The sequence below is a fragment of the Vicugna pacos genome, chromosome 1 (assembly GCF_048564905.1).
Source record: "Vicugna pacos chromosome 1, VicPac4, whole genome shotgun sequence".
Classification (NCBI taxonomy): Eukaryota; Metazoa; Chordata; class Mammalia; order Artiodactyla; family Camelidae; genus Vicugna; species Vicugna pacos.
This window is the reverse complement of record NC_132987.1, coordinates 7,152,180-7,177,476: the sequence shown is the minus strand read 5'-3', so window position 1 is coordinate 7,177,476 and position 25,297 is coordinate 7,152,180. Positions and strand designations below refer to the sequence as shown.

Below are 25,297 nucleotides of genomic sequence, written 5' to 3'. Positions count from 1 at the left end.
AGGCATGCGCTCTACCACTGAGCTACACCCTCCCCACAAGAGGTTTTAAAAAGGGCTTTAATTACTAAAATTCAGATAAAGAAATCAGAAGCCACACAGATTGGGGCCAGGACGGCTGGGAGCAGAGAGCGTATTTTTTACCTGGTACCTCCTCAATGACTTTTTTTTTAAGGTCAACGCTGATATGATTGTTAATACGTGAGAAGTAGATTGTAGCGGACATAGTATAAAGGCTTGATTGTGACCTATGCAGAGAGGATGTCAAAGGGGCTCATTTTCCAGAAGTTAGCCTGGGGCACCTGGGGGAGAGGGAGGAGGCGGGGAGGAGGGAAGAGGGAGGGGAGAAGGCGGGGAGGTGGAAGAATCAGGAAGGGCAGGGTGGGAGGAGGAGGGGAGGGAGGAGGGAGCCAGGGGAGAGAGCTGACATTTGCTTAGCATTTATTTTATGTCAGGCAGTGTGCGTTCACATAAATTACTTCATTAAATCTTCACAAAGACTCTGCAAGTTAGATGTAGCTTAATCCTATATTTTCAGATGGAGAAATGGAGACTCAGAAGTGTTAAAAACAACTTGACTGAGGTCCCAGAGCAAGTTAAAAATCGTTGGCGGCAAACCCTCACTTGTGTTCCGCCAAAACTCCTCCTTCCTCAGCATCCTATTTATTTTGGGCGTTTGTCATTGGAGACAATGAACGAAGTGGGCAAAGGAAGCCTCTGGAACAGCCCTTCACTGAGGCTGCACGTGAACTGAGGCTCTCTGTGTAGGGGTGGTGGTGATCTGAGGAAGACAACATTTGGAGAATTACAGATTCTAGGATAAAGGCGATGTCTGAGAAGGATGACCTTAGACAATGAACTGTCCCCTTCGTGAGACAAAGCAGCCTTCGCAAAAACTGTTTGGAGCAAGCTATTTCCAGCGCTCTGGATAAAATAATCCTGACCGGGGCAGGTCTAATCCACACGGGGGCCACCTCCAGCACTGTCATTCTCTCACCAAATGCTTGGCTTACTTCACATCCAAAACACGATTCCTCCCGATCCGGGTAGAACTGACCCATTTATCAGACTTCAAAGGGCATTTTCACTTTCTTCCTTCTAGAAAGTCCAAATGAAACTCAAAGACCCACAACAAAACAAGTGGTCCTCATGCGTGACCCGTAGTTGGCACTCAACCGTTAGAGCTGGAGTAGCGAGTGAATGTTCAAAGCTGTCTTGCAGGACGTGATCCACCACTTTCACGAAAAAAATCATGGCCGCGTTAGGAACCGTGTGGAAACAGTATTGCATGCAATTGTCAGTTGTAATCGGTTTGATTCTAGTCAGTCTGTCTCCTGCAGAACCAACTCTTCCTTATGGAGATGATTACACTTCTTATGGCCGTGTGTCTAGAGCTTTCTTTTCCTCTGGAGTAGCTGTATCAGAATCACTGGGGACCCAGCCCACGTCTTAGGTGTCATGGCCCCGAAATCTATTTTAATAAGAGCCCCTGGAAAGATGTTATTCAAACTAAAATAAGAGAACTACTATATAGGGTTAACCAGGCCTATTATGCAATTATAGACCCAGGGTTGTCTTAAATATAATTTAGATGCCAGCCAACCCAGGTGTGATGTAGCTAGGACTCAACTTGTGATGCTCTAGATTCTATCCAGACCAGTATTTCCCAATCTTTAACGTACATGTCACCCAGGGAGTTCACCAAGTGGTAGATCCCCAGATGCCATCCAAAGGGACTGGGCTGAAGCCAGATTTTCTGCGTGTTAAAGAACTAACTCCGTGTGATTCTGATGCAAGCATTCCACTAACACCACACCTAATACAGAGCCCTTCTGGAAAACAATATTCTTGTCAAATAGTGAAGCAACCTCGGGGATAATCATGAGCCAACAACACTTAGTTCTATCCGAATGGCCCTTAAAATGACGACATAGGTCAGGATGAGCAACTGCCAATACAAATAAATACATTAAATCCAGCATGTTGCCTTTGCCTCAGTTTTCCGGTCCACTTAGGCAGGGAGAGACTTGAGCTTTGGAGGTGGGGTGGGGGTAGGAGACATGGAACCTTAAGTGATGTACTGTTTCCATTTTTCTTGGAGAAGGTTTGTAGCCTTTCTGCTACTCTAGCCAATTTTAGGGTATAAGATTCATACACCAGAAGTCTTGCTTTGTGTAGATGTCTTTCATAACTTTTATTTATTTATTTTGCCCTCAGCAGAGGCACTGGGGATTGAACCCAGGGCCCCGTGCACGCCAGGCACGCGCTCTCCCACCGAGCTTTACTCCCACCCCCACCCGCTGTATAGAGGATTTAATGATACAGTTTTCAAATTGTTTATTTTTTGTGGTGGGAAATGATTCCAGAATGTGAATTCAATATGTTTTCTAAGAATATCTGGGATGATGAGGCCCTAAACATTCTTCCACACAAAATAAAACTTTAACGAAGGCGTTTAAATTATTCCCACGCCAGCATCTGAATTTGCCATTGGTTGACATGGAGGAAGCAGTCTGGGTTCTAGACTGTCTCCAGCATCCTAGCTGTGTAATCTCTGGGGCTTATGTTTGTATTTTTTTCTCTGCAAGATGAGAATGAAAACACCAGCTCTGCGTAACTTACAGCATGGTTGAGAGCTTTAAAGAAAAAAATTAAAAGTGCTGATCCAAAGTGAGCTGGCATCACCCTCCCAAGCCATAACTCAGAAGTCTTAGCTCCATTTTGGAATTTTTCACTGGTCTCCTCGAGCTTTTCTGAAAGAACGGCACAGAGCAAGGATACACCCAAGGTTTTCTCCCTCATTTTGAAGCCCAAATAATAGCTCAATGTAATTGTGATCTCATGTTCCCCGGACCAGAAGCACAGAGTACAACGACTGCCGGCCCAGTTGAGGCAGGCTCAATGCAGGCTGCTCTGTGAGTCAGCAGAGCCCAGGCGGAACCCTCCCTACCCTCACCCCGGACGCTCAGTCTGTGTTTTTATTTCATTAATAAAATCTGACCTCGTCTTTTGTAATCCAGAAGCGTGATGATACATTTGTTGCAAACTGCATGCAGATAAAAGGGGGATTCCTTTTGAAACTACATCCTCTTAATAATAAATAATTTTTGATCTATTATACATAACAAGAGTGCATTTCTTGTTAAAACGGCAAGCTTTTTTTTTTTTACCAAAATGAAAACATTCATTTCTTTATAAATATTTTAAATAGTTTAAATACGTATTTCATACCAAGGATATAAAAATAGCTTTTTTTTTTTGATAAATAAAGACATTCATTTTTTACATGGCAAATAACGTGCACTAGCTAACCACTGGCCACCGGCTCTATGTGACTGATTGTCTAGGAGATGACATGCAGTGATAATTGTCCCTTGGCCTTCTATATTTCAAAAATAGATCAGCGGGAGCTGTGAGCTCCCGAGGCCCGCAGTGCGGTGGGTATTGTTCAGGAGTGACACACAGGCACTCAGGAAAAACCTCTGCTGCATTTCACAAAAGCCACCTAGGACAAAACCAATCCACAAATTCTTTGTCTGGGACTCTGAGCCGCTCAGACCCGCAGGGTCTTTGGATTTTTACCCAAGTCTGTCAAACAGACCAGTAAGTTATTATCTGTACAGGAAAATGTTCCTACTTTGTTTCTTGGACCTAGGGCGTGTCTGCTGCAGCATGAAGGTGGTTCTGCCTTTCCCGGCCCCTCACGCTCTCTTCCTCGGGACCCCCAGCATCACCCAGCCTTCACGCTGCTGGGGGTGAGGAAGGCAAACCAGAGCTGTCCTGCGGGGAGGGGCTGAAACAGGCACGAGTGTCATACATTTATGGCTTTCTTGTCCTTCGCTTCTGCTGTGCTGGTGACAACTTCCAGTGGAAAGTTCTCCAAGGGGTCAGGAGAGACTGAGGCCCTTCGTCCCCGCTCCCAAGATCCTGGCAAGTTCTCCAGACTGAAGGAACTCACGGCTCCCTGGCCCAAGCTGCCCTCCTCCGATCTGCTGGGGAGAACCAGGTGCAAAGATGTTTCGGAGGAGCAGACAGAGGACGAGAGCGTCGCCGAGATGGACTGCAGGGGTGTCAGGGTGGTATCTGACTGTGGAGAGATGCACCTTAGAAACTGCAAATGACCTTCCTGGACAACCTGGTGGTGGGCAGGTGAATAAAACAGTTCAGTGTCTGCAGGATTTCGCTCGGGGGCTCCAGTTCGCCGGGGGCTGCTCCCCACAGAGGAGGGATCCACACTCCATATGTCTGAGGTGACGTTCCCGCGACAAAGCTGTGTTTGGGAATAAGCAGCGCCACCTGCCTGCAAGTGTAGGCAGGGCTGGTGCGCACTCCAGGTCGTCCTGGTCTGGAAGCTGTCCCTGGAGGGACACACGGAGGTGGTGTGCAGGGAGCAGAGCCGAGAGGGCTGCTGGGGGGACAGAATGTGTTCTAGAAGTTGCATCACAGTTCTCATGTCTTTACCTAACTGGGAGACCTCCTGAGTCAGGCTTGTTACCTGCGTGGACAAAGCAAAGCAAAAGGCAATCATCAGAGGAGCATGGTAGTGATTTCAGAGCAGGAAGGGGTGTGAGATTTCTCAGTAAGAAGGTCTGGAAGGCTGCTCCACCTCCAACTCCAGCCAAGCCCATAGGCGGAACGGGGAGGCTGGGTACCTGATCTCAAGCCACCCTCATTCGGAGGGAACCTAGAAAGACATGAATAGCCTGGCATTCTTACCTGGTGATTTGGGGGTTCTGGGACCAAAATTAGAGACAGAGGTTCATCATCTCTTACATCTCTTAAATACAGACGGCATCTTTTGCTTCCTGAGTTAGTGATGCACACCAACCATCCCAAATACCTTAAAACAATGCAGGGCGGTGAGCACTGTTCATAAAGCACTCAGCACGCTGCCTGCCCAGAGCAGATACCCAGCAAATGACAGTTCTTGCTTCTGTCTGTCACTTCTGGCCAAGATCTATGCTTCTTCAGAAACACACTGGCCTTCATGAGATGGTGAGGGTGTTAAACACGACCTCACACCAGATTTGCTAGGGAGACTGTCTACAGGAAAAGGAGAAGCTGCAAAATGAGCTTAGAAATAAGATCTTCAAGGAGGGTTCATACAGATAAGCACGGTGGGGAAGCTGGGAGTGCTGGGGTCCATCAGGGAATTAGAACCCTGATTGTATGGTAAGTGCTTTATTCATTTTCTATGTGAGATGTCGCCGAGATGTGTTCGTAAGATTTTCAAAGGAGACATGACCCTCAAACTCTCAAGAACCACTGAAGAGTTTGCATTATTCCTTTTACACTTAAAACCAATACTATAATTCACAGGAGGACTTATTTTCCTAACAACCGCATCACTTTTTTAACCATGGAAGACCACCAGAAGATTGAATTTGACCGAAATCCAGCTTTTCTGGGGTATTTATATACTTCAAAGTGAGGAAAATGTATCTTTCAGAAAGCAGGAATCACATGCATTTTCTAGTCTCTGGTTAGATTCATAACACTAACATGTATTGTAATATTTTTGCCTTCATTGCTATAAGATTATATTTTATAAAGGAATTCCTATGCCTGGATTTTATTATCGTGAATCATGAACTCCTATATAAGCAGCTGAACTCACTGGCTAAATACCATCGGAAAACAAAACAAAACAAAACAAAAGGGCAGTCCAACTTCAATGACGCCAAAACCGAGATTACAGTTTCGGGCAGACATTTTTCAATATTTAAGTACACACTCCTAATTTGTCCAGTAACTTGATTCAGTCCACTTCCTTGTAAGTACATTCTGAAGCTAATTCTCCCTGGCAGGCCCATCAGGAGGTAGTGCCGCTCAAATCAGGCATTTAAAAACGGCCAGAAGGAGGTTTTTTTCCTGGTTCAGGCAACCAACTGGTAACACCTGCCTTGAAATTGCCAGGCCAGAACTATTTCTGCTTTGCTGCCTGCATGGAACTCGAGGGACTAGATTAAATACTTCTGCCCAGGCTTTTCAGCAGATCTAAAACTTTTGGCGACAAAAAGATACCCCTGAGACTCACACTTAAGAAGTGAAATGGTGAATCTGAGAAAGTCTCTGAGTTTTAAAATGTTCACTGCAGGTTGTCAATTTCATAACCTGCCACGCCTCAGTTCTAAAGCACAGGGGTGACACCAGTCAGTCTCTGGATCTTGGCACAGCGGACATTCACCCAGGGGGTCTATCTTGAGTTGATTAGCTCTTCTCTCAGAATTTCAGAAGAGAAGGCTGATGCTAAATGAGATGCTTGAAGGATATATTAACCATCCATTCCTGTAGGTTGTTGAAGCCTAATGCCTGTATCAAATTCACCAGGGCTCATCTCCTAGTAAAAACTGGCCTTTTGTTAGCATTGAATGAAGACGTAATGTTTGAAGGACAACTTTGCATTTTAGGCACATCAACAATTACATTTTTCAACAAATACTTGAGTAAACGTGTAACATAACATGCTTTTAGGTACATTTTCCCTATTGATTCTATAAAAACACTACGATCAGCAGGATACACGATTATTTCTTCACCTGTAAAATGGGGACACTAAAGCCCAGAGGTTAAATGACATTTTAAGGTCGCTTATTTCGTGAATGACAGGCTTTGATCTGGAATTCGAGCCTTCTAGGTTTGGTGCTGTTTCTATTATAGTGTACTACCATATGGAAAAGGAGATATTAAGAGTTGAGAAATTTTTGCTAATGTGGTGAGAATTTGTGAGGAGCACAGATGATACAAAAATTAGCTTCGTGTGAAAGTTGCCTGAAATGGTAATTCAACATCAAATAAGCAAATAGCGCCATCTCTTTAAAAAAAAAATCAGGAGACTGATTAAGCACTGCGGGGGGCCACTCATAACCTGAGGACTGCCGAGCACAGAGGTTGGGCCTAAACTCCCACAGTGCAGGGCGTCAGGCTCTGAGGTTGATTCTAACAAAGACAATCTCTGTCCCGCCACCCCTTTGAAGAATGCACCAGGTGCATTAGAGCCTGAGGAACATCCTGAGCTATTAAGTCACTAAGGACCTTTGGAAGGAGAGATACAATCGGCACACAAGTTAGTGATCTTAGCCTGAAGAACAATCACTTGAGTTAATAGTACACGAGTCTCGATGTTAGCTTAGAGAAACAACAACCTTAGTTAGTGATCTTGGTATGTGGGAACATATACCCTAGTTTATGAGTATTATAAACAACATTGATCTATAGAACTATGCACAAGTTAGTGAGTTTAGTACACACTGTGTTTAAACCATGAAACAATACCTGTGCCTACATGCAAGAATGCACAAGGTAGTCACTTGAATTTGTATAAATTAACTGCCTGAAATAAACTCGAGGTCCACTCTTGACTTAGCGTCTTGCGGGCTAGAGACCCTCTCAACCCCACCTTCTAGTCTTGTCTTTCTTTTCTCAGTCCTGCAGCACAGGTTTCTGGACCTGATCGATTGTCGGCTGGCTCCGACAAAGCACAGTAAAATCTCTTCACGGCAAATTATGTGAATGGGATGACAACAAAAAAGGTTTGTATTAAAGGAAAATCTGGAACTAGGCAGTATGTTAATAGACATATTGCTGATAAACAGCTTTCAGAATAAATGGGTATTTTCCTGTGGTTGAAATAGCTTTCCTTGGCCATATTCACTTTATGTTTATTTTTTTTTTTTTTGGATGATGGATGCTACATTGGCAAGTCCAGGGAGCTTTTTTTTTTTAATTCAGTTATACACACACACACACACACACACACACACACACACACACACACACACATATATTCTTTCTCAGATTCTTTTCCATTTTAGGTTATTACAAGATACTGAACATACTTCCCTGTGCTCTACAGTAGGTCCTTGTTGTTTATCTACTTTATATATAGTAGTCAGTATCTGCTAATCCCAAACTCCTAATTTATCCACCCCCTCCCCACTTTCCCCTTGGGTAACCTTAAGTTTGTTTTCTATGTCTCTGAGTCTCTTTCTGTTTTGTAAATAAATTCATTTGTATCATTTTTTAAAAGATTCCACATGTAAGTGATATCATATGATTCTTGTCTTTCCCTGTCTGACTTAGCTCACTTAGTATGATCATCTCTAGGTCCATCCATGTTGCTGCAAATGTCCACGGCCACATTTGCCACAACTCTGAGGCCATGAACTCTGACTGGGAATCACAAGTTTCGACGGGCTCCAGGAATGTAAATAGCATTAACATTTCAGAAAACAAAATTACTACATTAGCTTGACCTAAAAAGAGCAAAGAACCCAAGGAAACAGAGCTTTCTTTAGCTCCAGAGGGTAATGATCAATTTATGTCAGGGAAGATTTCTGTCACTGTGCCACTGGGGACACACCCCTGCACCTTATTAAAGCTGCACAGGGAATTAATCCCCATCAGACAAGGGCTCTCTCCCTTTATATGGACAAAGCCAGCTGTCACAGGAGAGACGCCACCTCCTGGGAGTGGAAACTCTGGTGACACCGAAGTGACAACTGCCAGACAACACAGTGAAGTTTCACGGCACTTCTGTTTACTGCTTCCTGCTGGGCTCACTAACAAGATTCATTCTAAAACAGGAAAAGCTTTATTCTTAACCAAATGCAGAAAACAAAGAATGCAAGGTCTGCACTTCCTAAGGGTGGTGGGGCTCGAGGCTCTTTCACAGCACAGTGAAGAAGATATGCATTTGCTAAAAAAGGTTCTTGGGGCTGCTTTGTGCTCCATGCTCCATCCACTTAAGGAGGTGTCTTCAAAACACAACAGAAAAACAGAACTGAAGAGATGGGTCCATAAAAACAAGCAAAACAATCATTTAGATCAAATGAACCAATGTTTTCCCATTTACCTCAGCAGCTGCCTAAATTTTTAAATTTTATAAATAAATTGAATTTTAAATCTTCTGTCACTCATATTAGAAAACAGAATCTCTTTGAGCAGGACTTACAAAGCCCTTCACAAGCCCCACTTGGCTTTTCCATGGCCCGTTACCTGCATTTCCCCTCTGGAACACCATCAGATGCACATGGTGCCAGTCAGCACTCGGCCCTTGTGAAGGCTCTCCCCCCGGACTGGAGCTCTTCTCCTCCGCCGCCCTCTCTGCCTGGTGAGTTTCTCTCCCTTCAAACATCTAAGCCTTTATTTCCTCTGCAGAGCTTTTTTTCTGACAAGCTCACTGATACTTATGTGATAGGGAAGAACAGATCTGACTCCATATTACATCTGTTCCTTTATCTCTAACCCTGTGCTCTGTTTCCTGGGCTCATTCCTTCCTGCTGGTTCTGCACCTTTTGTAAAAGAATGTTGCCTAGAGCCTGAAATAGACAGGAGAGCCCATTCTCAAGGCTCTGACCTTTAAGGGTGGAACACTTTCCCATTCATACAGAGATAAAAAGTTGCAGAACAGAGAATAATATTTATTTTGTTGGAGGTTTATAGGAACATCATGATCTACGTGGACAGCTGCCAAGAACAAAAGGATTCCGACACCAAGAAGTTTGCAACAACCAACCACACCCTCTCCCCTTCTTAGTATAAAAGGAGCCTGAATTCTGACTTGGGTCCCCCATCTTCTTCATCTGCTGGCTTTCTGAATAAAGTCATTATTCCTTGCCCCAAGACACCCTGTCTCCCGATTTATTGGCTTGTCGTGTAGCGAGCAGAATGAGTTTGGACTTAGTAACACTCACGTAGCTGTCTGAGCATCAAATAGGACTGTCTGGCCCCAACTAGGCTATAAGTTCCATGAGGGTAGAAGTGGTTATCTCAGTATCTCCTGGACTCAGGGCAATGCCCAGAACACAACATGCACTCAGTAAATCTGGAATGAATACATGAATGCAATTCCTGCCATTTTGAAGAACTTGGCTCTCATAGCCACCTTCAATTTTTATTTTATTTCATCTCATGATTTTATCATAAACATCCTGGCAGAATGATTCCTACTACAAAATTATACTGGAAAATCTGTAACTGGGGCTCTTCATCCCAAGTAAATATGTTAGAAGTAGGTACTCTGACTGTTAAAGAGTTTTTGTATGTAAATTTCCTAAATCAAATCCTTGGGTATTTTCCAGTTTTTAAGAGCAGGTGGCATTTCCACCATTAAGAATCCCTTTTATTTTATTGTGTTTCCTTCACGATGGTAGAAATAGGTCTCTTTTGGCCAAGACTTCTGGTAGACTTCATTTATCTTTCTGCTTTGTCACTTGTCTCAGCATCAACTTGATTTCCATGGGTAGTTCTAATTCCCTGGGGCAATTCCCCCTGTTTACTGACTCCCAAGTCTCATGTCTGCATTATGAGCACCAAGTGACAAATTCAATTAACTTATTCAGAGTTGTTTTATCAGCTGAAATTTAGCAAAGCTTTTTGCATCCCTGGTTGCTACCCTTCATGGCTATTTTAGATGTGGCCTTCTGATTATTTCTGCTTACAAATATAGTAGATAAAGAAAACATAACTTAACACATGTTATTCTTTTACTTCTGTATTAAGTTATACTTTATTCATTTTCTCCTCTTCCTCCTCCTTTTCATTCTTCAGTGGATAAGAATCCATCAGTCTGGAATTTAAAACTGTTGGCCAAACCAGTTCATGATTACCATCTGCATAGGCAATTGTTCATATCCAAGATTTCTCTCTCCCTTCCAAAGTCCCAACTGTTGGAAAAAAGAAGTGATGAAAACACCATCTGTGCTTCCAAGTAATTCGGTGTTCTATCCAACACTTTGGAGAGCCTTCCCTTCTCTGTTACCCCAGCACCACACATTTAACCGTACACATCGCTCGGTGTTCAGCAGGTTTCCAGGCAGTGCTTTCACTCCTTTGAACATCTCCCATCAGGAACAGAAACACCTGTGTGACAACAGACTCATCAAATGTCCGTGATAATCCACACTCTGATCTTTCCATACTGCTAAGCAGGGAATCAGTAGTACCATTATCTATTTCTGCCATATCCTGGTTTCCTCCGAACTTCTGTGGGCCCAGAAATAGTCATTGTTGCCTATGTTTCCAGAGTGCCTGGGTTTCTCCTCTCATGTTTAATTGGCTCCATTGATGTGATATTACTTCTCATCCTCCTGAGTCATATTTCAACAAGGGCTGTGTTGTGATAATTAAATAATAGAGTGGATGTTAGCATTTACTCCCCAGAAGACTGGGATTATGTCAGAGTGTCAGGTGGCTGGATCTGATCACGGAAGATAGGGACTCAACTAAGCTGAAACTTCTGCATGGTAGGGAATACTATCGCAGGCAACACTGAGCCCAAAGAAAATAAAAGCCAGTTATTGATGTAACTCCTCTTCAGCCTCAGCATGGAGGGATAAACCACTCCTATTAACACTTCTACATAATTAAAGTTGGAAGAAACAGTCTCCACAGTTTAGCAGTGCCTTGCACGCAGCTTTCCAGTAGCAAATTGTAACAGCAATAACCAGAGCTGTTGAAAATTTTTGATTAAGATCTTGTACTTCTAGGCACAGATGGTGTTGGTGACCTCTCGTCCCAATTACACCTGCACCGGCAGCTTTTACAGTTAATGTGCGTTTTGGTGCAAGCACAGATTTGCTGTCCTAGTGTGTCTTCGGATTGTGCCTTTTGGGAACAGGACTGTGAGTTTCATAATGAAGACAAGAACGTGTCTTTGACAATACTTTTCCTTTCACATATGAAATAGCTTCCTTTCATCTTATATTATTCATATTTTACATTTCTCAATCTTGGCTATTGGTATGGTATGATTCATGGACTTTGAGTAAAACTGAAACTTCAGTTGATAGACGGAGAAAAAAAAGTGATTTCCATTTCTGTGCATTCAGTGAGCAGATGGGGAATGCATCTGTTGATACAATTTTCTTAGCTTGAAGAGGTCTTGACCTGTCACTCAATTTTTGCCAAACATGTACACATTTTCCTGCTAGACACAATTTTCCTAAATTCAGGGGTACTAATTACACCCATCCTCTCCCCCTGCCACGAACGCATACATTTTTCACAAGCTCTGACTCAGGTAATTAAATGGTCTTTCATTTAATCCTTTGTTATGTTGTATATTTATCATGGGATTTAGACAAGTTCAATCAAACTCCACAAGCGGGCAAAACAAAAAAGACGATCAGCATAATTTCATCCTTGTGTCTTTTGCTTCACAAAGCATTCAAAAACAAGTGACAGTCTTTTTTATCTGTCAGCTAAAATAATAATCATACTTGGCACTTGCATAAATTTCAGCCAAATGAAGATCTTAGTCCCATTAATGAATGAAAGTTGTAAATCTGTGTCTACAGCTGGAGAGACTAGAAAGTTGGGAGGTGAAATGGCTTATCTGACGTCACACAGGAACCGTACCAAGGGCTTTGCTTTTGCAGGTGCATCGGATGCCTCTTAAATTATAATAAGAGAAGAATACAAGTCTAGCATTGTCAATCCAAAATGACCAATTAAGAGTCTTTAAAGTGGTAACTCCAATGGATTTCACTCAGTTTCTGCAAGCTCAGGCCTTTGGACACAACTTTATTACTTTAGCTGTACGATGGTAACCCATTATTTATCAACCCTCTGATTGCTTTCCTTATCTAGTTAGTATCCGACTATAGCTACAGTTAGCATCTGGCTGAGGGGACCTCACTGCTATCAGCAAACACCAAACAAAAGTCAGTCTCCTCTCAGAATGCCAGTGTATAGGGCAGTGCCTGTCAAGCTCTGATGTATATAGGAATCACCCGGGCATCTTGTCACCATGCATATTCAGATGCAGAGGGTGTGGGGCGGGGCCTGGGATTCTGCATTTCTAATAAGCTCCAGGTTAAGGCCAGTACTGCTGGCTCCTGCTGTCAGGGTCAGATCAATAGTTTATATTCTTACAGATCATGTCCTTTTGGTTAACTTCTCATGTACTGATCTTTCAGAAAGAGTTGAAAATTAAGACTAACCTGATTTTTTTCAATTCCTTTGGCAAGTTTATAGTTGGAGTTTTGCATTTATTTAACCCTTCCTTCCTTACTTCCACCCTTTCTTATGGAGGTACTGGGGCTTGAACCCAGAACCTCGTGCACGCTAAGTATGCACTCTACCACTGAGCCATACCCTCCCCCCTCTTGTTTACCTTTCTTTCAACACTATTTTGTATTTTCTGTATGCAAGTCTTGTATCTCCTAGGTCAACTTTATCCCCAGGTGTTCTGCTCTGTTCTGTTCTACTTACGCTATTGTAAGCAGGGTGTTTTCCTAATTTCTCTTTCTGGTAGCTCATTGTTGTACGTAGAAATACAATGGACTTTTGTTTATTGATTTTGTATCCTGAAACTTTACTGAATTCATTGATTAGTTCTAACAGTTTTCTGGTGGCATCTTGAGAGTTCAGGGTCTCTGTTCTTGGAGGCTCCTTGGAGTTGAGGGTGTGCCAAGATCTGTCAGTGTCTTGAGACAGAGGATCAAGCGAGCACCCAGATGCAGACTGACTAGAAGCTGGACACTCAGGCACCAGCTGGGAAAGTATGTAGTCTAATGCCTTTCAGGGAGCAGCTGGGAGATGAGCATTGTTTTGCTGAGCCCGGGGATACAACCATGGGGGTGTTCCGTGCCCTTTACAAACTGCTTCTATTCTGCCTGTAGTCCCATGGGGCGGAAGCCTCATTGGCTAACAGAGCTAGGTGTTCTGGTGCCCATCCCTTGGGTAGGAGCCTAAAGAGTTGGGGCCATGAGATGTGCAATCCAAAACGTGCAGGCTCAGGGACAAGCTGGGAGTTGAAGGTTCCCTCCCGATTGTATGGTGCTGTGCCAGGGATGGGGTTCACAGCAAAAGTGTGCCTCAGCGTTTCCCACCGGTCTCCACGTGGACATTGTTTCGTTCACCTGATGTGCAGGAGTCACCCAGCCAGTTTCCGCATTTCTCTCAGAGGGAATTAGTCTGTGCGTGGCTGCACCTGCAGCATGCCCATCAGAGGAGGGCAATCCAGGTGCTTCCTGTGATGCCTTCCGGGAGCATTTGTTATCTATTGTATGCATTTTTACCCATTGTACTTCCGATCATTGTATTTCTTACCGAAGCTCAAATTACCCCATCTTTGGCCACTGGGAGACTCTTCATCCTGGCTCCTGAGTTCTTTCGACATCATACTAATAGTTTTTGGTAGCTTTCTTGCTCTGTTCTGAACACTAAGGTGTTCCAGACTCATCATGTACAGTTCATGCCCCAGAAGCAGAAACAGCCATTTATGCCAGAAACCCGGGTTTCTTTTCATGGGAAATTGTATTTCAAGACCATGATTGAGGCACAGTAATATTCATTGTTATTGGGCTGGCCGTTGTTTTTATTCTTTCTCTGTTGAAAGAGCTTGGAGATGTATGAATATATATGATACTACATCAGTTCACAGGTATTTCTTATGCCATTTCAGGACTATAGAGTTTTTACTTAACATTTCTATATTACATTTGTATGCCCTTTATTCTACACTGTGAATTCTGGTCACTGAGGTACAGAGGATGACAGAGTTATGATATGCCACAATTACAGGCGTACATCACTTCACTGCGTTGCTTTACTGTGCTTCACAGATACTGCGTTTTTATAAACTGAAGCTTTGTGGCAATCCTGCATTGTCCGATGATGGTTAGCATTTTTTTTTAGCAATCAAGTATTTTTTTTAAATGAAGGCATGCACATAGTTTTTTTAGAGATAAGGTTATTGCACAACTTAATAGACTATAGTGCAGTGGAAACATAACTTTTATAGGGACTGGGAGACTGAAAAATGTGTGTGACTCACTTTATTGTGATATTTGTTTCACTGCAGTGGTCTGGAACTGAACTGCAACATCTGTAAGGTGTGCCTGCACTCATCTGCTTCCCCCAACCCCCACCCCGGCCCATTACACACACAACACTCTCAGTATTTCAATACTGGTACTACCATTACAAATTATGACTGTTGAAAACAGTTAAAAAAATTTTTTTGGCATATTCTATTCTCATTCTCTCCTCACTCCTTTTTTTATGATTCTGCTATAAGTACATTGTCAGGGCATCTGGCCCTTGACAATTTATACTCTGTCCTCTTTAACTTTCATTTAGATTTGGGGCTATAAATAAGTATGTATTTAATGCTGATGAACTTGTCCTATGACAATGTCTTTCAAGTCCTCTTGGAAGGATATACAATTTTAAATTTCTTTAAAGCCCAATATCTGAAATATGGGAACATGTTATTATTTGCCTACTATGAATGTTGGTTATTTGGATATTTGTTATGTAAATATATATGTCTAAAGTAGCTCATGGTTAAAAAGGAAGAAAACATGTAAATGAATATATGTATATATATGCATAACTGGACATTGAGCTGTACACCAGAGAATGACACATTGTAACTGACTGTACTTCAATTAAAATAAATAAATAATTTTTTTGTTTTTAAAGGAAGAACACCAGGGAGGGTATAGCTCAGTGGTACACTCTATGCTTAGCATGCACAAGGTCCTGGGTTCAATCCCCAGTACCTCCATTAAAAAACTAATGAATAAATAAATAAACCTAATTACCTCACCCCCCAAAATCTTTTTTTTAAAAAAGGAAGAACAAAATACTCGATTTGCACACTAGAATCTCATATTTATAACAAACAGTATCTATATAAGTTTAATTAAAAAAAACAAAGTATTTTACATGAAAAAACCTAGTTTTCATCAATTGTTTCTTCTTTATCTTTCACAATTATAAATTTCAATGACCCATTTTTAATTACTGCCAATTAATATTCCAAAAAACCCACGACAGGGTAGGTTCTTACTGAACAAATGCAGAGACTGTCCCTTCACTATCAGAGCAACCGAGCAATGAACATCACAGTGATAAAGACCGTGAGAGAGACTGACCAGGAAAGGTCTAGCAGAACCCCTCATGGAAGCAGGGTGCCTAATGTGTGTTTCAGGGCTCCAGAAAGAGTCTTCTTTTAATCATTGGTGGACACCTTCCCCAATCAAGCTTTTTGGATAATGAAGTTTTAACAAAAAAAAAATACTCCCCTAATAAACTCTATTAATAAATGCCATTTGAACAGAAACTCCTGCATCTCCTAGGTTGGGGAGGTTCAGGTTAGAAAGTGAGCTTGCAGATAAAAAAAAAAAATAAAGTGAGCTTGCAGACCATCTGCTGAGGTCAGCACAGGGCTGCAGGAACCATATCTTGTACCAGTGATCTGATTTGATTTAAAAAGAAGATGTGGTATATTTATACAATGGAATACTACTAAGCCATAAAAAGAATAAAATAATGCCTTCTGCAGCAACATGGATGGACATAGAGATTGTTATACTAAGTGAAGTAAGCCAGCAAGAGAAAGAAAAATGCCATATGATATCACTTATATGTGGAATCTAAAAAAAGAAAAAAAGAGGACACTAATGAACTCATCTACAAAACAGAAACAGACTCACAGACATAGTAAATAATCTTATGGTTACCAGGGAAAAGGGGGTGGGAAGGGACAAATTTGGGAGTTTGAGATTTGCAAATGTTAGCCACTATGTATAAAAATAGATTAAAAAAATCAAATTTCTTCTGGACAGCACAGAAGAACTACATTCAATATCTTGTAATAACCTTTAATGAGAAAGAATATGAAAATGAATATATATGTATCCACATGACTGGGACATCATGCTGTACACCAGAAATTGACACACTATAACTGACCATTTCAATGAAATAAAAAAGTAAACTACCAGGGGATTCCCTACCCTCCCATCTCTCCTTAACACTCTTTATTTGCTTTAAAAATGCACTCCTTTTAAGATTTGAAAATACAAACATGGAAAAGTCATCCACAGGAAAACATATACTAGAAATACATAATTTCCCCTTGAATGAACATATAGTGTATTTTATCAGACTTTTCAGAAAAGCCCTTTATAAAATTATCCTATCCTGAAATTATCTGTCCATGACTTAATCAAGTCTTATACTTAAGTGTACATATGGCCAATTTATGGAATCCAAGGCTCAAGTCTTGATGTGGGGTTCTGACATTTCAGAGAGGAAGTCTCTTCAATGCAGACGAAGGATGGTCTACTTGGAAAGCTACCCTATAGACTTGGACTGGGGTCTTGTGTCCAGGCCTTTCTGTGCCACTTGCTGCCTGTGTGATTATCTCTGGACCTCAGTTTCCTCATCGGCAATAGGAACATCTCCCATGTCAGGATTTCTCATGTCTTTTCAGACTCAAAACTGAAATCTCAATTTTCTCCTCTATTCAGTGTTCTACTGCCTATCATTAAAATGGACATAATGCATAATCCAAACATCTTTTATTCATTCGTCAACCATGAATATGTGTCTACTACATACCAACTGACAGCAAAGGAAAGAGCAGATGAAGATTCTTGTCGTCCTAGAACTGACTTTCTAATGGTGGGACAGAGACAATGAAAATGTAGATAAATAAACTATGCAGAATAATAGAGGTTTGATAGGGTTAGGAGGGAAAACAAATTTGGGGAGAGGGGGCTGCTATTTTAAAATGGTTGGTCAAGGAAGAGTTCCCTGAGAAGTTGACAGCTGAGCACAGACTTGAAGGAGGGAAGAGAATGGTCCACAGGTGTCTCGGAAAAGAGCTTTCTGAACAGAAAGAAGGAATACAAGACCTCGAGACTCTGTCATAAGCTGAAACACTGAGCTAGACAACAGACCCGTTCTGGAAGTGTCACCTGTAGGACACTGGGGTCATTTGTCATTGTCTTTCAGAAACTGGGTGAAGAGGAGGGGGCAGAGGCAAAGGAAGTTGATCATGATGATGAAGGGTCTGGATTTTGCATTACGTGAGTAAAATTTCAAGGAAGAGAGAATATTTCTAGAAGAGGAAGATAAGCTACCGAGGGGGGAGGGAGAGAGATATTGGCCACCTTCAACATTTAAAGTATTTTCATTAAAAAAGAACAGTTAAGTCGCTTCTTCAAAACGACTCAAGAGCTGCAGAAGCAGGAAAAATGACTAACAGGCTTTACAGAGAGTTGTATCAGCTAAATATAGAGAAGAGGTTTCTGATTGCTAAAGCAATTGAGAAATGAGGTGGGCCACTGTGTGCATGGTGTGCTGTCATTAGAAGCATTTGGAGAATTAAAAAAAAATAGAGAATCCCAGTGCCAACGCTAGAGGTTCTGAGAGTCAGCCTATGATCGGCTACAGGAATGGTTATTTTAAAAATATTTATTCATTATTTTACATATTAGCTTATTAAAAATATTTATAATTATATAAAAATATATTCCCAGAGAATGTGAAAACACAACCAGGTTTGGGAACCTCTGCTGTAGATTTTTTTCTGGGTCAGGGTGAGGTTCTCACTAGGGAAAATATCCAGGTAAAATCACTTCTTGCCAGTAACTTCAGAAAGAATATTCCGACATTGAGTGAGAAGTCAAAATAGATGTCCTCTGAGATACCTCGCAACTTTTGGATTTCATGATTCTACCACATTATGAAACTATAATAGTATCGAACTGAGGTTGCTTAATTATTTATTTCAGGACAGTTCTTTTACTCATTCTTTTAAACAATTGATCATTTCAAATTCTAGCGCATCCTATGTTCACAGAAGCACAAAAAGGAAATGTAACTAATTTAGTATTGATTTACGTATATTGTGCTTATTTCTAACGGTGCAGAAATGAATCGGAAGTGTTGGCCTTCATTTCCCCAGGTGCCTGATTGTTTTCTAATAAAAAAAAAAAACTGAAAAAAACCCCACGTCTCCTCAAGTTCATGTATATTTATTTTATAGCCCTGAACACTGCGTTGCTTGAGCTACAGAACATTTTCTATTGCATTTCAGTAAAGCCCGGATACTTTTAAAATAACAATTTTGAGGCAATTCACAGAATTTTTTTTTTTGAGATATAATCCAAGTTCTCAAGAGCTTTGTGCTTTACTTGGGGAAGGAAGAAATATGCATATGAAAATAATATAAAACTATATAAAAACAAATACTGAATGGCAAGGTTGGAAAGCAGGTGTTGAACTTCAGAAAAGGGACTTAGTAATTGGGATTCATCATGGAAGAATCAAGGACATTGATAGGAGACTGGAGGTAGGATCAATGCTAAAGGAATTGGAGCCCTTTTGAAAAATCTACGATGTCATTTAAAAAGGGGGAAATTCATGTATCAGGGAGAGGATAAGAAAGAAGAGGCCCTTCGCGATCCCTTCCAACTGCAAGATCCTAAAAGAAACTTTCCAACATTATTTGTACTTGTTGGATATGATCAATTATTGAACTTCATTTTCCTACTGATGAATGAAAAATGGCAGAGCTCAATGTTTTTAAAAGATTACATCAATTTACAAATTTTTTTAGGAGGTATGGGGGTGGATACCCATATCTATTTTTTTACAAAAGCAGTTATTCTGAAACTATCAGTTAGTGGTCAATTAATAGCTAGCTACCACCAACTGGCTGATGTCTAGTAATGAATAATTAATAACTAATTGTTTAATTTCATTTGAATCTTTCTATACTTGTTTGTCTACATAGTAACTCATTTTACCAAACATTTCCATTTGTATCTCTAAAGTAGATCCACTTTCCAACCGATTCTGCCCCTGGAGGCTGGCTTGTATGGACTCGATCAGTAGCCTCACTGGCGCTCTGGCCTCTGGCTGGTTTGGCCATTGCAGAGGCATCAGATGGAAGGGAGGCAGCACAGGGAGGCAGGGGCCATGGTCCTCTGGCTGCTTCCCTGCAGGGCTGAGGTGGCTAGAAGGTCACAGAAGGTACCAACAACAGGTCATGGCTCCTATCAGGTGGCCTTCTCCATCCAGCTTTCTCTGACTCAAGGTTCTGTAACCATTCTCTACTCTGGCCCCTCGGACCTCGGAGAGGTAGTGAACTTCTGTTGCTGTTGCCCCAGGGCAGGAGGGGCTGTTCCAACCTTTGTGGTTTCCCTACACTCTACTCACTCCTTTGGAAATACTCCTTTTGTTCAACGCAGCTCAAATCACCCATCTGGAATGTGGCACTGGTCTCACTTGGACACTTAACTGTCACATCCGTCTAGTCCCTCTAGTCAAAGGTGAGAAGAGGTCCACATCTAAGTAATCCCGGGCAAAGAGGACAAAAATATTTCATCTCCAAACGTCACATGCATTTAAAATCCACACTTCACTTCACAAAATTTAGTGACACTTGTTTTTCCTTTTGAGATTTCCTCCCTATTCTTTAGGGTTCATTTTAATTTATTTACTTATTTATTGTCAGTAAAGCTCTCACAAAAGCTACAAATCCGCCTACACAAAGAGGCTTGAGAAATGGAAAAATACCAGAAAGTGTCCTACAAATCATTAATTATTTGGATATATTCCAGTTTAGACACCTGTGTCCACAAAATGCAGCACTAACATCAACAGTACATACATATTAAAATGAAAAAAGCAGAATGGTTTTGCCAGCCATTAAATGGACTTAAGTTTTTCTTTGTCAAAAAGTGAATGTACAGCCTTTGCTTATATCTTGCTTTTGAGAACTGACAGTGGAGAGGTATATATGACCATGATGAGAAAGAAAAGAGAGTGTACAGTCAGATTTAGGGAGGGACCGGCGATTATATCAGTGTGTTTCAGTCGAGTCAATTGCCGATGAAAAGATATAATGATAACACTAACCAGAGAACTCAAGAAAGACCTGGACCATTGGGTATCACTCATGAAGGTTTCCTTACGTGAATTACTGATAGAGCCCTGAGTTTTCATAGCCATTTAGAAAAGCAGTAGAGCAACTCTTAACTAAAGAACAACGTCTGTTATTGCTCTTCCCTTTATTTGACTGAAGGAGACTTCACGGATCCAGCTGACACAAATTTAAAACTTAACCGATAGCTCTCTCGAGCATAATCTAGAAAACAACTGAGACTCTCTCTCTGGTTTTCAGCAGAAAACATGTCATTACCTGTATCTGTTTACTAGGATATTGTACGACACATTTAATCGGGGATGAATTAGCATTCAACCTCAAGCAGAATGAAAGGGAAGACAAGATTTCCCTACTAGTGTTTGGATGCTGGGGGAGACATTACTAGTGCTTGCCAGGATCTAGTTTTCTGTTATTTCTGGAGGAAACAGAAGACTGTACTTTTTTGTCTTTTGAAATTAATTGTATCCATGCAATTAGTTCTGGTTAATGAAATATGAACAGAAATGACGTATGTATCTTTTGAGCCAAAATGATTGCCTATCTTCCCCTCTTCAAATGGAACATAACTAACCAATGACAGTCCAGGTAGTGGTGTCCCCTCTTGCTAACCAGCATTAGGCGCTTTGCTTGAATAAGAAATACAGTTGAACCAATGGGATTTTGAGTTTCTTTGTTATCTCGGTATACTTTACCCTGTAACAATGCCTATCTGAGAATGGTGGGACACTTCAATATTTCAGAAACAGTTACTAGTAAGGAAGTTGAAAATGAGGAAAAAACAGTTAAAAGATGTTGATGTCACAAAACCAAATTTGAAATCTGACTTGTAGTCTTAATGACTATTATAAAATGATTCTTCAAAGCCTTAAGAAAATAATGGGTCTAAGGAGATAGCTGGAATAGCTATTTTTAAAGGCCATGATCTACGATCCAATTATGAAATGTGATGCAAACTCAGTCATGTCTGAAAAGATGTTTTTTCTGTCGGTCTCAATAGCAACCGGGGCTTGGATGCTAAAATGCTAGAGGCCGAGTTGATATGAGTAGATTTCTCATCTCTCCTAACAGTGTGCTAATGTGTCAGTGCGATAAAGGGCTCCAGACCACTCGGTGAGATTCTGAGCAAAGGAGGGGTGTCAAGAAGAGAACCAGACTCTTGCAAGTTTTGGTTCTCGTCATACATAACCTACAATATATGAAACTGTAAAAGGTGAAGCGAAAATAACTTCCTAAATTCTGGAGTTTGAGAAAATGTTTAATTTTGTCTCATAAAAAGAACCACAACATCTTGGCCATAGAAGAATATTTAAAAAAAAAATTAGACCCAATCAGAAAAGAATTATTCCCACCAAAGCAGTTTAAACATTGCAAGAGGCCAATGACTTAGCTGGAAAGAAAGCCACTGGACTGACAAACAGAAAGCCTTTGGTGGATGTGGTGGTTAATTTCATTCGTCAACTTGACTGGGCCCTGAGGTGCCCAGACGTTTGGTCGAACGTTACTCTGGGTGTGTCTGGGAAGCTGTTTCTGGATGAGATTAACATTTGAATTAGTACACTGAGTAAAGAAGACTGTCCCTAATGTATGTGGACCTTAGTCAATTAGAGACCTGAATAGCACAAAAAGGCCAACGAAAAGGGAACTCTTCCTGCCTGACCCTTGTCTGGGACATCAGTCTTCTCCTGCCTTCAGCCTCCAACTGAAACACAGGGTCTTCCTGGATCTGGGCCTGCGGACTTCTGCACTAGCACTTACAGACTTACTCCTATGAGCTTTCTTGGTTTTCGGACCTTTGCATTTGACCTGGGATTGTATCATCAGCTCTCTTGGGTCTCCAGGTTGCCAACTGCAGGTCTTGTGACTCCTGAGCCTCCGTACTTGCATGAGCCAATTCCTTACAATAAATCTCTCACTCACTCACTCTCTGTATATATAGGTGTGTACACACATATATGTTTTGGGCAACATGTGGATGGTACAAACCTTTACAGAAATCAATTGGTAAAGACTATACCTGAAGTGAACTTTAAGCAGGTGCAAAAGCAAAAATCAACAATGTTCTGGGAATACCAAAAAGAGACCTGAAATAAGAAAGTGAATAAATCCTGGTATAGAAAATGGGGCAAAACCAAACTCAGAATAGCAAAGACTAAAAAAGGAAGATCAGAATTTTGGATAACATCTGAAAGAGGCTTCATCCTCAGCTCTGTGCTTTCCGTATTACTCCAAGGGATGCTAATGGGAAAGAAAATGTTAATATAATTTTGTCACTAACGTGATCCATAAGCAAATGCATTTGGTCAATGCAGGCTAAATATAAGTTAATTTAGTTGTTTTACTGCAAGAATTCATAGGGCCTTAGTATGCTAATGACTAATGTGCATCGCTAAGAATACGAGTTAATTTTAAGTAAAATATACCAGATGTACTTAACCACAGAGGAATTATTCTCGAAGTTTTATTTTAAACCATCTGAAAAAGAACAAAAATGTTCAAGTATTCTAATGTTTTTGGAATTCTATAAACTAAGTGAGGAACATCTACCCTTTGGTCCAGGCAATCCTGTTTTATTAAGTAACCATAATAACCATCAAAACCAGTGTTTTGACCATATCTTAAAAAAGAATAATTGACAAAGAAGCCCACAATTAGTAACTAAAAGCAAGCAGACATGAGACAAATAGAAAATAAAAATTAAAATAGAAGACATAAATCAAAGTATATCAATAACATTAAATATGAATGAATTAAGCAACCTGATCAAAAGGCAAATATTGATAGACTGAACCAAAAAAATCAAGATTCAACCATAAGCTGTCAACAGAAGACACACTTTAGAGTCAAAGATATAAGCAGGTTCAAAGTAGAAGGATGAAAAAAGATATATCATGCAAGCAACAACCACAAGAAAGCCTGAAAGGCTATATTAATATCAGACAAAATAGACTTACAATTTTTTACTAGAGATAAAGAGGAGACATTTTGTTAAAAAGGTGGTCAAATTATAGAAAATCCCTTACAGAAAATTATAACAATTATAAGTATATATACACGTAACAACACAGCAGTAAACACATGGACCAAAAAAAGAACTGAAGGGAGAAAGAGATAATCAGTAATAATAGTTGGAGACTACAATATCTCATTTTTAATAATAAATAAAACAACCGGGCGGATCAACAAGGAAATAGAAAACTTAAACATTACAGGCCCACAGTCATAGACCGAACAGATATCTGTAGAATATTCACCCAACAACAGTAAGAATACACAGTCTTCTCAAGCACACACGGAACATTCTCCAGGTAAGATCTTACGCTATGCCATTAAAGAAATCTCAATCAATTTAACAGGATTAAAATCATACAAAGTGTGTTCTCCAACTGTAACGGAGAGTGTTGAAAGAAATTTAAAAAGATATGAATGGACACATAGACCAATAGAATAAACAGTCCAGAAATGAACCCTCACATTAATGGCCAGCTGAGTCTCACAAGAGTGTTAAGACCATTTAGTGGGGAAGGCATAGTGTTGGTAACAAATGGTAATGTGACAAATGGACATTCACATAAAAAGTTAAGTAAAATTAGACCCATACCTCACACCATTTACAAAAATTAACTCAAAATAGATTAAAGACCTAAATGTAAGTGCTCACACTATATAACTCTTAGAAGAAAACAGAGGAACAAATCTTCATGACCTTGGGCTAGGCAATGGTTTCTTAAATGTGACCTCAGAATCACAAAGAACAAAAGAAAAAAACCCAGATAAACTGGATATCACCAAAATTAACATTTTTGTGCTTTATAGCAAAACATTAAGAAAAATGAGAGACCAGCTTAAAGAATTGGAGAAGAAAACTGACTCATAACTTATTACCTAGAATAAAGATGTCTTACAATTCTAATAAACAGACAACCCAATTTTAAAATGAATAGAGGATCTGAATAGACAGTTCTCCAAAGGAATACAAATGGCCAATAAGCACATGAAAAGATGCTAAACATTAGCTATTCAGGGAAATGCAAAGGAAAACCACAACGAGATCCCAGTTCACACACACTCGAATGGTTGTAATAAAAAAAATTCACATAATAACACATAAAATTTGTTGGTGAGGAAGTAGAGAGCTTGGAACCTTCATCTGCTGCTAAGTGAAAAATGCTTGTGCTGCTTTGGGAAACAGCCTGGCATTCCTCAAGTGTTTACACACAGACTCACCAGCAATTTTTCCTTACCCAAGAGAAATTAAAACAGGGCCCCCACAAAACCTTGCATGAATATTTTACGTATGTTCACAGCAGCATTATTCATATTAGCCAAAAGGTGGTTACGACACAAATGCCCATCAACTGGTAAGTGAATGAACAAAATGTGGGATATCTATACAATGAGATACTGTTTGGTGATAAAAAGGAATAAAGTACTGGTATGCCACTGTGAGCTGAAAATCTCGAAAACGTTATGCTAAGGGAAGAAAGTCAGCCACAAAGGAGCCCAAAGGAGCATGTTGTATGATTCCATTTCTAGAAATGTTTGGAACAGGCAAATTTATAGGCACAGAATGTAGATTACTGGTTGCCTGAGGCCGAGGGTGGGGGA

The 25,297-nt window shown here is 40.7% G+C and overlaps 1 protein-coding gene across 7 annotated transcripts in view; it reads right to left on the bottom strand.

The window, feature by feature from the left end:
• Positions 1 to 3,292: 3,292 nt before the first annotated feature.
• Positions 3,293 to 25,297, bottom strand: part of KCNH8 (potassium voltage-gated channel subfamily H member 8) — a 353,661-nt gene continuing 331,656 nt past the window's right edge. For all 7 annotated transcript variants that reach the window (XM_072946938.1, XM_072947009.1, XM_072947108.1 and 4 more), the window contains one exon: positions 3,293 to 4,492. In XM_072946938.1, the coding sequence (XP_072803039.1) occupies positions 3,809 to 4,492 (684 nt within the window). In that variant the 3' untranslated portion in view covers positions 3,293 to 3,808. The remainder of the gene's footprint in view (positions 4,493 to 25,297) is intronic.